This window comes from Thunnus thynnus, chromosome 16 (assembly GCF_963924715.1).
Source record: "Thunnus thynnus chromosome 16, fThuThy2.1, whole genome shotgun sequence".
Lineage (NCBI taxonomy): Eukaryota > Metazoa > Chordata > Actinopteri > Scombriformes > Scombridae > Thunnus > Thunnus thynnus.
This window is the reverse complement of record NC_089532.1, coordinates 8,498,919-8,515,902: the sequence shown is the minus strand read 5'-3', so window position 1 is coordinate 8,515,902 and position 16,984 is coordinate 8,498,919. Positions and strand designations below refer to the sequence as shown.

General features: G+C 37.0%; 1 protein-coding gene across 1 annotated transcript; it reads right to left on the bottom strand.

Annotated features, from left to right (window-relative positions):
- Nucleotides 1-102: 102 nt before the first annotated feature.
- coq8ab (coenzyme Q8A, genome duplicate b) lies at nt 103-15,783 on the bottom strand. Its single transcript, XM_067613782.1, has 15 exons — nt 15,528-15,783; nt 15,038-15,194; nt 13,378-13,674; nt 13,200-13,266; nt 11,549-11,617; nt 10,229-10,354; nt 7,494-7,579; nt 7,271-7,411; nt 7,099-7,180; nt 6,851-6,944; nt 4,349-4,490; nt 3,915-4,022; nt 3,753-3,818; nt 2,906-2,992; nt 103-1,258 (listed from the first exon to the last, which is right to left on the bottom strand). The coding sequence occupies exons 2-15, from the start codon at nt 15,173-15,175 to the stop codon at nt 965-967; spliced, it is 1,797 nt and encodes a 598-aa protein (XP_067469883.1). The 5' UTR covers nt 15,176-15,194; nt 15,528-15,783; the 3' UTR covers nt 103-964.
- Nucleotides 15,784-16,984: the final 1,201 nt, after the last annotated feature.

Below are 16,984 nucleotides of genomic sequence, written 5' to 3'. Positions count from 1 at the left end.
AACTACCTTGCTGCCACAAAAAAGTCTTCAGTTGGCTTCTACTCAGAAATTTGGGGACCTCTGTAACTTAACTGTGTATTTAAAAAGCATCAGAAAGTCAGATTTGTCTTCAAAAGTATTTTTATTACTGGAGATGTAGGTACAAATACAGTATCCAAAAGTAACAAATACCTCCCTGTCTCATATTTCAATATACTGGTGTAGCCCTTATTTAAACATTTAATAGAAAGTCATCCTTCTCTGCACAGATCTGAACTGTCAAACAATCACTTATGTTTTGTACATGCGTAAATTAAAGTTTCATATGACTAGACACGAAATATTTGGGACGGGTTGATAATATTCTAATATTCTAATTAACAAACTTCACTGAAATATTTCAAATATTTTCTTGAGCCCTTTTTTCTACAGTTAAATAATAATAATAATCTAAATTTTCATTGGAAGAAATACACTCAGTCTATAAACTTTGGTGCTGAGTAAAACACATTTAGTTGATTTTTTTTTGCAGCATCAGTATCAATTTATTAATCTGACAATCCTAGTCTGATGGAATACAGTCCCTCAAACCATTACAGGCACATAATTGTACAGGTTTGCACAAGAAATAAATTCAAACAATACGTACAAATAACCTTCACTCATTATCTTGAAAAGCGATGCGCATGTTAGTCTGGATGTGAGTCCTGGTCAAGACGAGTGATGGAATATAAAGCACACAAATGGTTCTTGATTGGCAGACATTATTCTCAAAGATTTTGTGTACTGATAAGTTACTTAACGATGAGTCAGTAGTGCAGAACGCTGTAAAAACACAGAGCTAGGTAACATCAGGTCATTATATGGTCAAAGTTGCCCTTATGTATCTTCACAGGTAAGAATGTGTAAGTTAAATTGTTCAACATACCACAAACAATGCAAGAAAATCCCAGTTCTAACATGCTTCGGCAACACAAGTCTTCAGCTAGTGCGTCGACTCGGGGCGTCCGTCCTTCCAGTAGTTGGCGTAAGCTTTCTGGAACATGTTTTTGCAGGGAATTTTAGCTTTGAGTTTGGAGCAGATGAGGAAGGAGCCGCCCATCTTACGGTGGAGGGAGTAGGTCTCCTCGGGAGGCGGCGTGAGTCGCTCTCTCAGCATCACGGGGATGAGGCTGTGGATGCGCTCGGTGGTGCTCTGCGCTCCGAAGTTGAAGGGCTCCTCGGAGGAGAAGGCCTCGCCGAGGATCATCACCGCGTCCACGTGGGCGTTCTCCATCGCCTTAAGACAGGACAGCAGCAGTTAATCAACAGGTTTTAAAGGAGCAACAAGCATGAATTCGACCACAATGTATATCGATCTCTCGCTTTAAGCAATTTATCAGATTTCCATCACATCTCCCTCTGGAACACAACTTGCACATACTGTAAGCAGTAGCTCTCCAAGACCTGTAAACATACTTTGGTGTGTAAATTAGGTGGAATTCCCCTTTAATAGCATTTTCAACTGCACATGCTGTAAATGCAGTAGTGGTGGAAGAAATACTTGCATCCTTTACTCAAGTAAAAGTAGTAATTCTACAGTATAAAAATACTCTGTTCTGCATTCAAAATTTTAATTATGTAAAAGTACAAAACTATTCTAAGAAAAATGTACTTATGCAGAATAGCCCCTCTGTGAATATTATATTATCAAATTATTATTGTTATTATTGTTGAGGAATTAATGTGTTTAAGCAACCAGATGTAACTGGTCATGGTGGTAATAATGTTTTACTACTTTGTATACTGGTGGGTAGTTTAGTTTACATAGAAGCATAATTTCTTATAAGCTGATCATATGTTTAGTATGTAAAAATCTTAATCTATAAAGTAACTATAACTCAAATATTGGGGTAAAAAGTACAATATTTGCTTCTGAAATGTAGTAGAATAGAAGGAAGTATCAAATGGAAACAATCAAGTAAAGTATAAGTACCTCCATTTGTACTAAAGCACAGTACTTCACAGAGTAAATGTACTTCCACCACTGTGTATATGAATGACCAGCACTCATATACATAGAAGATATTAGTTACTTAAGTTGTTTTAAGTTTATAAGCAGTTTTCATTGAATTAGGGGTTCCATTTAAATCCAAGTAAATATTCATTAATTATTGATTTATTATTAGAAACATTTTTCTCTGTAAAATTTCACATTTTTGACTAAAAGACTGTTATGCTACCAATTAATTGAAATTACTTAACTTGAAGTATACCAATTTATAACTGTCTCTGTTTTACAATTAGTTTTTATAATTAGTAGAAAAATTATTCTTCCCAGGAAACTTTCTAGAAATTATTGGGAATTTACAAATCAACCAAAAATGCAAATGACTGTATGTAGCTTGTTGACCAATAAATTTACGTCTCCAGTAAACATTTCTCTTGTATTTCTTTACAGACGCTATGATTTGTTATTTAAGGTGAAAGGAAGAGAGAGGCCAGGCTCACATAAGAGGAAATAACAATGTTCTGTCAATGTTGTTGTAATTCTATCTAGTCACCAGTAGAGGTTAATAAAGGTCATAGGTATGCTTAATAATAAATAAATGTTATTTAAAGTGATTAGACACTTTGTTAGTTATTTTTTTCTTAAATCATTACTAAATAATTAACAACATGTATTTGTCAGTGATAACCACCTTCTGTATGTGTCACAATGTTGATAGTTTGCAGGTCATTTCACAGATTAATTCCTCGTCTCTGTATGAACATGTACTCATTAATAATAGTAAAATAAAAAAATGCAGTTGAGTGCAGTCAATAAACTAAGGTAACTAGGAGAGAAATCAATACATGACTACTACTTAATAGTTATTCTTTAACTAATTTCACTGTGATTACACTGTGTTTTGTGAGGAAAGCTTCAGTATTTCTGTTTTTTTACCTTTGACTCGAATCCTGTGAGGAACTTCATGTCTCTGGATCTCTGCAGGACGCCTTCTCTGTTCTGATTTGCAGCTGAATTAATAATCTGAGGTGACAAATGAAGGGCTATTTAGTAAATACAGCACATTATGGGTCACTAAATGTGTAAAACAGTCACATTTTTCATTTCATAGGATGTTTTTGAGATGCTGGTATGATGAATTTGATGCAGTAAAATGATTTTCTTACAGCAGCATATTGCTGTCACCACGCCACAAATGTATTTTCTTAAGTTTCTTGTTAAAAAGTTTCTCATTTTAATGAAATCTTTTTCATGTTATGACATATTTTCTCATTATTGATTCATACCAAATTTTTCAGTTTTTACCAGTAACTTTTCTTGTAAAAACATTATATGTCGGATAGATAATACTTTAGCCGTTACTCATCCCAAGCATAAAATAAAACTTGTAAAGTAAACCAATATTTGTCAAATTTTCAACATTGAACATTTTTTTTCCAATGTAGGCTAAAATGTCTTTTCTTTAGGTATTGATTGGATCTTATTCTCATTTTAACAACATATGGAAGTTTCTTGTTTTAATAATGTACCAACTTGTCATGTTATATGAGAAAAGTTGTTTTAATGCAATTTAATGATGTTCATTTTGTGTAATACTGTATCGGGGCCGTTTGTGATATGAATAGATAAAATTATGTTTTTATTACAAAGAGAAGTTTCTTGTACAAAATAAACAATTTGGTGTATGGCAATGAGAAAATATGTCATAATAACACAAAAAAACCTGAGCAAATGTTTTGTCATATTTTGTAACCGAAAATTTCACATCTCTACAATTTCTCACCTCAATGTAAGTATCAGTGAAGCTCTTATCAAATCCACGTGTTGCTCCAAAATCTAACAGTGCGACCTGAAGACAAAGAAACACAACGACAGACCTCAGTGAGAAGAGGAAACATCAGATGTATTGTATTGATTGCACGTTGAGCGACTGAGGTGAACTGACCTTGTGAGCTTGTGGATCAAAGAAGAAGTTGGACCAGTTCGGATCAGTCTGCATGTATCTGAACTCAAAAAGCTCCCTCAAGCATAATATCAAGATTTGTTCACAAATCTGGCAGAAGCAGAGAAGAAAAAGGAAAGAACAAAAGGATTGTTTGAGATAAAGTTGATATACAGTTTCGGTGCTTTTTAAAAAGTAGTGCTCTGTGTTATTATGACATAAAAATTACAGTAAAATGTTGACGAGTAAAAAACAATGAGCAAAAATAATCTCCATGATGTGCCGACATGACTCTGGAGTTTCAAAAGGTGGCATGTTTGTTCTTTGGCACATCACTTTGAACACCTCCAAAGCCGGTGACATCTTGGCAGGGCGCAGGTGTAAATTGTACTGTGTTGGTGTAGAGTTCACGGCGGTGTGAAGCTCTGCGGGCATACCTCATTCCTGAGTTCCTGAGAGAGGTCAGTGGCCTGGTCCAGAGGGAAACCTGGAACCAGTGTCGTGGTGAGGACGTGCTGGCTGCTCAGCTCGTCAATCACGTCAGGAACATAGAAGAACGGGTGATCCTTCAGCAGCTCTCTGGGACACAAACACAGGAAAAGTTTTTTAAAACGGATTAAAAATGTCAACAGCAGGGAGCACCCTGGCAGCTGAATGGTTCCTGCACATGCCACATAACTTCAACATCCCTGCTTTGATTCCAGCTGGGGACCTTTGTTGCATGTCATACCTATCTCTCTCTCCCAATGTTTCCTGTCTGCCTCTTCCCTGCCCACTATCCAATAAAGGCTAAAATGCCCCCACCCCCCCAAAAAAACATGTCAACAGCAAAGAACTATCTTGGTACACAGAAGCTTGGGATTAAATAGCTTTAAGGTCAAATTTTGTTGATTATCTGGAGAATTGGACTGTGTTGCACCAGCTGTTTGTAAATCCGTTGCTAAATTTCTTAGTAGCTACTAGCTAGTTTCAAACTACAGATTTACTAACTCAGGTTGCACCAGTAAAACTTAAGAAACGTCTTAGCTAGTAAACACTTTTGTAATGTGTAGATCAGTTGCTGGGAAACACCCGCAGCACTGTCCAATAAGAAGCAACCTACAGTATGTAAACAGAAAGTCACTGTTAGCATCACAAACTGTAACATAACGTCCAAAAATAACAGTTTTAGGTGCCAAAAGATAAAATAAACTTTACCAACAATCTTTTGTGAATGTAGGTCTGACATTTGTTTTATTTCTATCTACATACCTGGAGAAGTATGTGTGCTTTGGAATTAGTATTCATGCAGTTTACAGTTAAAGGCAAATATCCGATTATGCTAACCTAACTAATGCTATTTGGTAATTTAGTCTGATGTTATTGGCATAAAGTTTTGTAATTTGAGATATGTTGTGTTTTTTCTGTGAAATATTAAGTTTCAGGTCAGATATGTCGACCATATTCCATATTAATTCCTTTACGCTTAAATCTAAATCAGCTAGCTTACGCGACTGTTATACCTAGCAGGTAGTAAGTGTAAATTTTAGTAACAACTCGTCTCTAAGTACTAGTTTGTTTGGTGCAACTGGTTTTAATTTAGTGATGCGTAAATCTGCACTTAGTATTCATTTACGTTATAACAAGGCTAAATTTGAACTAACGAACGGCAGCTGATGTGAAGCCAGGAGGCTTTTAGCTCACACATTAACATCAACAGAGGTTAGTGTATCTTTATTAGGTTACGTTATCTTTAATGTCTCACTAGGGGTCATTTGTTTTGCTGCCAGGGTTCACATGAAGACAGAATACAGAAGGACATCGACATATCAACACAATAAATCACAGAACTAAAAGTGGACTCATTAAATATAATGACCTCTAAGTTTTATAGTCATACTTTGTAGTTTTTAAAAGTAGTTTTTAGAGTCATTCCTGATGTTCTTTGTGCATATTTATTTATTCTCTTCTTTGGACAATACATTTAAATTTGATTTGATGAATAAATATTAAAAATGACAGCACAGCCTATTTACAACTGGCAATATTTGGGTTATATCATTATGATGCTATAACTAAATGTTTTACAGCTCAACATTGCTGTTGAGCTTATTTGTTGTCTGGAAGGTCTTTCCAGGAAAAACCTCTTCGGGCATGAAAGGAAGTGAAACCTTTTACATGTTTTGGACAACAGCAGATTGTTTGAAATAAAAATAAAAAATACTTAGTAGTGAAAATGAGTGGTGGTAACCACTACGCCCAAATGCACAATGAAAATAGTGGCATCTACGAAAGCACAACTTCATCAACAGAAAATCCAAGGAAAACATGTCAGTACTGGATACACTGTTTGATTCACAAACACCATAGCCCCTAAGTTAGGACCAAAGATTAACAAAAAACAAAACAGACCACGCAGAAGACGACTTTAGGCTTAAAACTGTATGAGGTGAAATTAACGTCATAATCCATAACATTACAACTAAGATTTGAAGGTAAAAAAACAGTTTTTAAAGTATGAACTGTGGATGTGAAGCTGAAAAATAGGATTTAAAGATGTGAATGTTTGAAATATTTGCTTCACCCGATTTTAACTACATTTTTAATGTGTATTTAAAGTTTTGAAACTTGCTTTGCAGACATTCAACAGAGTGAAGCAATTATTTCACACATTCAAATCTTATGTTTAAATCTTTAAATCCTGTTTTTCAGTTTTACAACCTGTTGAAACCTTCAATCTTTCAAATCTTAGTTTTAATGTTATGGATTACGACACTATTTTATCCTCATACAGTTTTAGGTCTAAAGTTGTCCTCTGCGTGATCCTTTTTGTTTTTGTATCAATCTTTGGTGCAAACTGGTGCTTCAAATAAAACTGGTGCATTAAATGTGAAACACTGACTTTGACCTGTTACATGCAGTGTGGTTTCATGTTGTAATAATAAGTGTGAACAACTCACTGGAATTTTTTGGCACATTTCGCCTCTCTTATGTAATCGCACTCAAGCGCCAGCTCACGGCTCATGACCTCAATAAGGTGCTCGGGAAACAGACCTGTACAGGGAGGACAAATGAGGAAAAAGCTGAAAATCATGACATTCAAACTGCTGTTGCAGGTTAGTATATTGACAATTGTGGAGGTTACAAACGTCAGACAATAGCAGCTGTTATCATAAATATGATAAAAAAAACCCTCCAACAATGTTACCTTCAGGCAGCGCGTTGCTTAAACTCAGAGCGGTCATGATATTATTCACGTCACTGTCAATACTCTTGGCAACTCCAGGGTACTGAAAGGAAAGATTTGATTGTGTGTGTAATTTTTAATTTGCTGTATTTTGTCACAGTTTTGTATCTCTGTGCACACAGTCCTCTCTCACCTGAATCTTCATGGCGACCTCTCTACCATCCTTCAGCCTCGCTAAATGCACCTGACCGATCGACGCAGCTGCAAACGGCTTCTCCTCAAAGTACTCCAGTTTGTCCCTCCAGTTTGGGCCGAGGTCACTGCTGATGGCTTTCTGCAGAGAAAAAGTAGAGAAATTGTCTTACCTATGAAACCTACAGAGTTTGTGTTGTTTACTTCGGCTCTCCATACTGTACCATCATCTGTTTAGTGGGCATGAAGTCTGCACTCTGTCGAACACGCTCGAAGATTTTGGCCAACTGGGGGTTGATAAAGGCGTCATCTGAGAGAGAAGAAGAGCAGACACCGAGTGAAACATGATGGTTTGTAATGTAAGATCAGTGATTTTGGAGTTTTATTCGTCTCAGTCTCTGCAATTTAATCAATCTTTTTAAAAATCTGTCTCTTGCAAATCCGCCAATTTTATGGAAGTACAATACTAAATTGCTTGAGAAGCCCTTTAAGAGTTTAAAGGACGGGTTCACAATTTTTCAAGTATGTCTTTAAACAGGTGCCCAAACGAACACTGAAATACGTAGTTCTTGCTGTAATCATTCCCCCTGTTCATACTGACCATTAGAAGATCCCTTCATAATGCACTTACAATGTAAGTGATCAAAATCCACAGTCCTGCTTCTGTGTGAAAATGTATTTAAAAGTTTATCTGAAGATATGAAGCTTTGGTCGTCCAAATGAGTCAAATCAAGCAGACATCTTTCAACGTTACAGTCTTTTTAGTGCCAAAGTTCCTCTTTTTGTTGCTATACTTCCACTGCAGCTCAACAGAGAAACACAAAGAGGGAATGAACTTTATCTTACCTTTCTCACTTAAAAACTCAGATAATCTGCTTCATCAGGACTGTTTTTTTGTCACATTTGATTGACTGTGACCAAACAACCAACTGTTACCAGATTCTGATTCAAATGTTGCAAAATTATGTGACATAACTGTTACAAAAATTAGAATTATACTGTGATTAGATGTCTTAAAACCTTACTATGTGCGTACTCTTGTTTTTGCATGATGATGAATGTTGCTGTTTTGTTCTGCAAAGTTGCAGAAACAGCAAACGTAGCAGCTAAGATTAACGATGGGAGAATAGTACATGCATTTGAGGAGGTCAGATGGGAGTAAAGGTCAGAGACAAGTCAGAAGGGTGTTATCTCGAATTAGGGACCTACAGCCAGACAACCAATTAGACAACTGAGAAAATGTCATGACGTTATTTGTGGAGTATGTCTGTAAACATTAGAGACGCCCATTTGTAAGGTATATAAACCAACTGTGAATGTTCTGAGATGAGCCTTTTTCTCTGTAACCCTGTTTGTGTGTTGCACTGTGAAACGCTCCTTCTTGTACAAAAAAAATAAATTCGACTTAAACCTTGATACTTCGGATCCAGTCTCCATTATTTAAAGGTCATTGAGAAGAAATTCTTTTAAACAGTAACCTTCTTCTAAATGAGTCCCGCTCACTTCCAACCAGAAAGAAGAGCACAGAAGAAAAACACAATTACAGAAATCACTGGAGTGAAATAACCACAACTGTTCTAACTTTTGCAGAAAATTGTGTAATCAAGTAGAACTCAATGACTCATAATAAGAAGCTTGCGATGTTGCTACTTTACCAACAAAGTCCTGATGTAACAAAAGGACAAATGTGAAAATGCAACTCTGCAACTCCAAGATGACTAACTGGAAGAATCTTCTTTATTTCACAAACATGTTTCAGCACAGGGCCTTTATCCTCCATTAGGGAGATTAAAGTGCTCAGAAAGAACCCCAGAGATTTGAACATCTACAATAACAATTATTATCATTAAAAATTAATCTGCTGATTATTTTCTCGTTTGGTCTATGAAATGTCAGAAAAATATGAAAAATTACAAATTCCTAAAGCCAAACATGACGTCTTCAAATGACTTATTTTGTGTGAAATAGTCCAAAACTCGAAGATATTCAGTTTAATATCACATCAAAGAAAAGCAGAACAGATTCACAAATGAGAGGCTGAGACTAGATATATATATATACTTCCAGATTCATTGTGTGTTTGATCACCTAATCGATTTTGTGACTAAATGCTTCAGCTCTTCTGCATCTGTTGATGAAGACCACGTGATATGATCAAAAGCCCTAGAACAGCTATTAAATGGACCATGAGGTTAGATAACTGCTGTTTTCCCCCCAAGGTCAAGAGTGAACTTTAAAACTCAGCATTGATACAGATATCTGATCATGAAACCTTGTAATTTTGTTGAATGACAACTAGGAAATAGAAAGAATCATGTGAAAGTGACTAAAAATATTTTTTACTGAGCAGTATATAGAAAACATTTGATTCAGATAGATCAAAAAGGCTTTGTAACTGTTATTAAATGACCTTCTGGGTTTTTGAAAGATCGCCAGAGATTTACCTTCCAGAAAAAACAAACACTGAGCTCCGTTGACTTGACAGTCATGATCATACAGGTACAAACTGGGGCTGCGGAGATCTGGCAGTAAAACAACACTGTAAGTGTTCTGTTTTAAGTCAACAGACCTCAGTGTCAATTTAGTCCCTGCTGCCAACAATAGCTCGACTGGAATGGCACTTATTGTGTTCAGCTGGCCCGGGGTTTATTTTAGGTGATGACATTTCCCTGTTGGTAAAAGGATCTTGTTTGTTTGCTTGTGAGTCTGACACAGAAACATGATGAGTTCTTGTTGGGAAGCTGAAGCACCAGTTTACCATCTGTATTTGGTCTTTATTTGTACACTGATGCATGTGGGTTTACTGTCTATAACATGCCTCAGCAGTGTGTCGGAGGTCCTGATGTCCTTGTGTCATATCATTTCAGTTTGTTTCTGCATCACTGACGATGAATCCCTGCACGTGTTTGTGGTGATTAATATAATTTAGATTCATCTGAGTACATTTGATTGACATCACCTTGAATACTGAGCATCTGTCCAAGTTTCAGTGCGGCGCCTCGAACTTTGCAGAGCGTCCGGACGATTCTTTCAGCGTTGGCTTCAGACAGGAAGGCACTTGAATCCAGTATGGATTTTTTAACACCTAAAAAACAAACATATCATTCAGTACAAATAAGATAAATAAGGTCTACAGCGAAATGTCAGTGTAGTAGTGAACAAGGCACTAAATTAGCACCAGCCATATGTTGGTAAAATATACAAGTGGCTGGTAGATTTGCTTCACTCATCAGCCATAAAAATCTATAATAATCTATTGAGTGGTTGGTCAAATTTGAACATTCAGTAGCCATTTGGCCAGTGGACAAAGTTAATTTTGCACCCTGGTGGTGAAAGATGACATTAACCACTATTAGAAAGCACAGGACCTTCCTTTAACTTCTTTCTTTCATTCATGCATTTAGTGGCAATGAAAACATTTGACTGAATTATTCTGGCTCAGAAATCATTTGATTCTATGATATATGTAAAATACACTTTCTATGAAACAATCATATATTACAGGCTCTGAATAAGGCCGAGTATCATCTGATTTTAATACTGGACTGGGTTGCACCAGCTCAAAAAAAAAATCATAAATCCATAAAGTTGCGTTTAAAGTTCTTACTAAATACTAACTAGTTTCATAAGTGAAAATACTGAATCAAGCACCATTAAAACTTCTTAGCTAGTAAACAATTAATGTGTACAACGGTTGCTAGGAAACACCTGTAGTAAGAGGCAACCAATTATGTAAACAGGAAGTCACTGTAGCACCACGAGCTGTCAGTTTTTGGTCAGTAACAAAATAAGCCAAACCTCTCAACGGCATCAAGGTTTAAATGACTCCTAAAACAAAGAGGCTTTACAAGAATGAGCAAAATTATTGTTTGAATTAAGAGCTCACTAATCAAAGAACAAGTCGGTGCTCGACTGTTTTCTGTACGCTGGGTTTGTGACACATTTCTGTTGATACACAAAAAGTATTCACGTTTAATACCGAGCCCTAGCTTTGATATGTTTATACTGTATGTTAACTATTCTGAGTCTAATTACAGGCCCCACTTAGGCTGATTACCGAAGCTAATGAGGATCCTTTTGTTTACATAGTGATCATGAATTTGAAGCTAATTCCACTGTCAAATGATATGTAAAGCTAAAATGTAAACTGAATTGCTTTAGAGGAGTAGCAACAGTCTTTTTTGACATCCCAACACACATAAATACCACGTTATTCTTCATAGTGAACTCTATTAACCCCTCAAGCCACCGATAAAACAAAAAATCCTCCTCTTATCACCTTCTTGAGGTTTGAAACTCTTCTTGGCCACTTCAGCGATCGCTCCGATGCCGAGTCCAACCGCCAGACCTGCCAAAAAAGAAATTAATAATATAAAGAGATCAATTCACAAACTTTTATCTGGAAAGACTGGCCCTGTTTGAAAAGTAAAGTAAAACATTATCAGCCTCTAGAGCAAAGCAGTGGCGATTGTTATTTCATGAATGCCCAGAGCCTTACCCTTACCGATGCCCTACTCTGCATCTGATAACAAACTGCTCCGTGATAACAGCAATCAGTGACCAGAGGTGGGTTTAATGTTTCAAGGCAACATTTTAAGAGCCCTTGAGAGCTCAGGGGCAAATTTAGGCCAAGAAAGAAGTGAATAAATCTCTGCTACAACTGTAAGTGTGCTACCCTTTGATGAGATAGTTGATGACATGTTTTATATGTTAGCTGGACTCTCTGGCGTCTCCCTCAAACATCTTCTCAGCTATTGATACTCTGTCATTCCAGTCCCTGCGAAGGAGCACGTCAACACCTTCCTACGTCTGACCCCGGCTCTGCAAAACTCTCTCAACTAAATCTAAAATTAAACCTTTACTGCTCAAACACTTCAGTGTGAAGGGAAGAAATAACAATGAACAACAACTCTACTTGTTAAACTAATCAAAAGAGACTTATATAAAAAGGGAAATGTTCTGACTTCTTGTTGTTAGCAGCACAGACTGTTCACCACATTACATCAACTCTGCGGTGGTGAAATCCTGCAGAGCGACTTGTTAGGCTCACATGAGCCCTTGCTACTCTGCAGGAAGTGCCAACACCGTCAATGTCATTTGCACAACTTGTTTGCACAACTCATGTCGGAAATAGTTGTGAGTTAGCCGAGAAAATGCCAGCGTCCATTTAGGATTATTGACATTATCTGGAGCTAATGGTGTCGATGCTTTAAATTCAGATTCTGGGTCACTGCAAGTCAGCTCAACATTAAGCTGGTTCAGACAAACTTACACAGTAGGACTGCAACTAATCGATTAATCTGCTTATTGTCTTCTCGATTAATTGACTGGTTTATTAAATGTCCATCGCAATTTCCCAGATCCAAGGTGACAAATTTAAATAGCTTTTTTTTGTCTAATCAATTGTCAAGTTTACTGTCATAGACAATAAGCAATAATCACATTTAAGAAGCTGGAACCAATTCATTACTATTCATTATTAAACTTAACTGATTTATCGACTGTCAAAATTGTTGCAGATTAATTTTCTTTCGATCAAAATACTTCTTCTGAACATGAAAAAATGAACTAAACTTAAAGATAAAATAAACCAAAGATCGTCTCTAAAAGCTAAATGTCAAAAAGTCAGCACCACTCTACTTCACATTCATAAAAGATCACACCTTCACAGAAGTCTTGCAGCTGCCCAGTAAACTAATATTGATACACAGCCCTGCTTACAAAGCACCTATCAAACGCCTTGCTGAAGGGCACATCGGCAGCAGCTGCTGAAAGGATTTATGTATCAAATATTTACTTTAAAAAGGCACAGATTTCTGCTGCAGATCTGAGGAATCCAACTAAAAACCTGATGGTCAGTAAGAATAATAATGTTACTCTTCTTCAGCTGTGATCTGAAACAGGAAGAGGAAACAAATCAATAACCGTACCTCCAAAATTCACCAGTCTCCCTATCCGTGTGACGGGAACCTTCCTCTCTCTGGCTCTTTCACTGAGCTGAAATACAAAAATAGATGAAGGAAAAAAGATAAATATGCAGTTTTAAACTAACAGCCACATACTCTTGTTTAATAATTTTCAAAAGAAAGAGGGTTTAAGAGTGTTTACCACTTGTTTATGTTGCTTGACGTCTGTTTTCTTAGTGTTTCTTGCTTTATCAATGTCCTCCGATGTCAGCCGCCCCACTGTGGAGTTGTCCTGGTTAAACAGCCTTGTTTGTCCAGAAAACAGCTGGCTCGACTTGAGCCGCTTCGTACCGGTTCTCCCGCTGCACGTCCCCTGACCGCCGCTATTTACACTTCCAGTGAAACAGGCGCTGAAACCAGCTCCCATGGTCGAATATCTGTGAAACTGTGCTGCTGAGGCTCTGTGGACGCAGACTGGCTGCTGTTTGTCGAACGTCTCCTGGATGAACAAAACATAGAAGTAGGTGTGAAGGTTTTTGGCTGATCTACACAACATGACAATACTCAAAGCTGGATCACCAAACCTGCAAAGAGGGCAGCTGCATCGTGAACCAAGACCCCCAACCAGGACCCCAAAAGCCCCAAGTTTACTCCATATCAAGTGGTTATACATACTGTAGTTTGGTTAACTGTACATTTATTTAGCTATTTTCATCACTAAAGGACTATATCAACTAATACAATGTCCTTCATTACCTAATCTTGTGGAGTGACCCTGTGTTAAAACCTAGTTTAAGACCTTTTTAACTTTTTAACTAATTCTAGTGTTACTGGAAAATGAACAAAACATGTAAAAAATAATTTTCTGCGGACTGTCTCTATTTCTCTCCTCCCTACATCTGTTTTCGCAAGAATCTCTGTAATAGTTACACATGAATCTGCATTTCCTTTTTGATTAATCCATGAATCATTTGGTCTGAAAAACGTCAGAAAATGTTCATCGGAATTTACCAGATATAGCAGATATTCAGTCTACTACAGAATGCTAAGAAAACCATCAAATATCAACATTTGAGACATATTTCACTGATTAATTCGACCCACAGTCCAAAACACAAAAGATGTTAAGTTTACTATCATGAAAGATTAAATAAATAACCTCATTTAGATAATATGGAACTGGCTTAAGATGCAGTTTACCTGAAAATGTATGTTTAAAGGCATTTTAGTGCCCTACGATTGTCTAAATCAGTGGTTGGGACCCTCCAGGGAGTCATAAGATGATTAATGGGAAAATAAATTATTAAAAAAACATTGTTCAGCTAGAAAATCTTTCTATAATCTTAGCTTTTTTCTGAAATATGGGATAGTTTTACCTCTTCTGGCCTCTAAAAGTTATTCAAATAAAAAAAACTGATAAGTTTCAAGAATAAAATCACTCTTTGATGGACACAGGGAAGCTATGACGAGGGGTCACAAGTAGAAAATGCTTCATTTTAAGGTGTCAAAAGCCAGAAAAGGTTGAGAACTACTGGTCTAAATGTTTTTTTGGAGGATTAACTTCCCATCAAAGAAGAAACTTCAGAGGAAGAAACTCCACATTTGTCATATAGGAGCTGTTTTTGGCATTAAAATACGACTATCAGTCATAGAAAATTCATTATCAGGTGAATCCTTCACTGACTGAGCTTCTCCTTCCTGCAGTTTCTATTCCAGCATCATCATCCTCATTGGTCACTATTGTTGTGGTGTTGATGAGGTGACGGAGGCAGAGACAGACAGAAAGTATCTGGGTTACATGTCTGTGAAACTCTATCCGTCTCCGCAGCAGCGTGACGGCCACATCACGGCTGACTGCTCACCCTTGCTGATCCGGCAGCGTGATGGAAGTTTGCCAGCAGCCTCTGGTTCCCGGAGGAGGGGAGGCCGCCTGGTGGGGCTCTGCTGGCCGCCTGCTTCATCCAGGCCAGACCCCTCCAGACCACTGAGTCACCTGTCATGGTGTTTCCCTGGTTGGACCTGCACAGCCAGGAATAACAGAGTCACTGTACAACAGGTTGTTTTTAGGCTCTGAGCTGAGATGGGATGGATGAGTTTGTCCATCAGCTTGTGTTCCCATGCTGGTGGGATAAAGCTTTGGAAAAAACAACCTAATCAAATACTGATAAAAGTGTAATATTAACTTGGCTGGCTGAGTGATAAGAGAGCAGAAAAGGCAAAAACATGAACATTGAAAAGTTTTTAAAACAAACCTGAGAAAATAAACAATTATTTAAAGGATTTTATAGCTGATTAGAGTTACAATGAATCATGAATAAAGGTGACAGAGAGGGAAATTCAACTTGTACTCACCAACAGAAGCTCTACAGTCCTCTCAGCTCAGAGAGCATGAAGTGAATGAGCATTTTATGCGTCCGCAGCACAAAGCAGACGTTCACCTTGATTTGACTTGACACAATTTCTTGTAAACACCTCAACTCCAGCGCCAAGGCGGACGACACGCTGAAGGACATGCAGATTTTCCCCCGAGGCGACCCCGGGGGATGTCGACCAAACACGGGCCAATGAGGCAAAGTTCAGCCGCAGCTCCGACTATCAACAAAGCTCCGGACTGGCCGGACGGACTGTCAGTCGCTTCACGGAGAGCGTGTCAAATCTGACGTGTCCGCTGAGGGCGGTCCGTGAAGTGGACACATGCTGCGTTCATGACCCACCCAACAAAATCCGGATTTTTCAGTGAACACACAAGCTTGTACTTATAACTTGTACTAAAGTAAAAAAATAAATATATTTTGATAAGGAAGTAAAAGTGAAAGTAATTTATTATAATAGTACATAAAAGCTGTGTGTAACAAAAGTAAAAGTAAGCAGTACTTTGACAACATTGATAATGAACAAAACATTAAATATAGTAAATTTAGTAAAGTTAATTGTAATGTACTCAAATGTTATTTCAAGTTATGAAGTATAAATTAATTTTAAAGTTAAAAGTCATGTATAAATAACTACAAAACACTACTTACTGTAAAACAAAGACCAAATTGTTTATCTTTATTGTACAACTGTTAACAGCTTTTCCTTTCTTTGATTTACAGAATTTTCTCCTCATTTTATATTTATATGTCAGTCACTTGTGTAAATATGCTGTATACTTGTGTGTTCTGTGTGAACAGTGTGAAAAACTAACATAATGTTGATCTCAAAAAAACAGTTTAACAGTTTAAAATTTGTATGTTAAACTCTTTAAAAACTATACACTTTAGATTGTTTGAATTTATTTGGCAACAAGTAAAAAAGCTCATGTGGTTGATTGAAACACAATCAAAGTAGCTTAAAAAGTTGACTTTCAAAATTCAAACGTATTGAATTTTATTATTAAATAACTGGATTAAAAAGTTCCTAAAAATAATTACTAAGTTCGTCATGTATTACTGCTCCTTCTACTTGGTGACTTTACACCACTGGAGTTCTTGAAAGCTTATACGGGTATTTTAAGACCATAGTTGCCAGTAATTATTAGGGGAGCATGTGTTCACTATCTTTACCCCTTGTAAGGTTGGAAAAGCCTCAGAGATACTATTTAAATGTTCATGTGGTAATAAAACTTTCTACTGACACAATGACACAATGTTGTAACAGTTTCTAAAGGCAGGGGGACCACTAAAACACTTAATAAATACTTTAATCTAACTCTAGAAGTCAAAAGTCGGAGCTTATGAGGAGCACTTGAAGGCAGCAATACCTCATACAACTGTGAAGTGACACTGATCCCAGGGCCATTAAAGTTTGGCCACTGCAGCTGATGTTAA

Coding starts and splice junctions, on each gene's coding strand:
- coq8ab (XM_067613782.1), bottom strand. CDS start 15,175: ATGACAGGTGACTCAGTGGTCTGGAGGGGTCTGGCCTGGATGAAGCAG. Junction 11,618..13,199: donor GAGACTGGTGAATTTTGGAG/GTACGGTTATTG, acceptor CTTTTTTGGCAG/GTCTGGCGGTTGGACTCGGC. Junction 10,355..11,548: donor GAGTTTCAAACCTCAAGAAG/GTGATAAGAGGA, acceptor TTTGTTTTTTAG/GTGTTAAAAAATCCATACTG.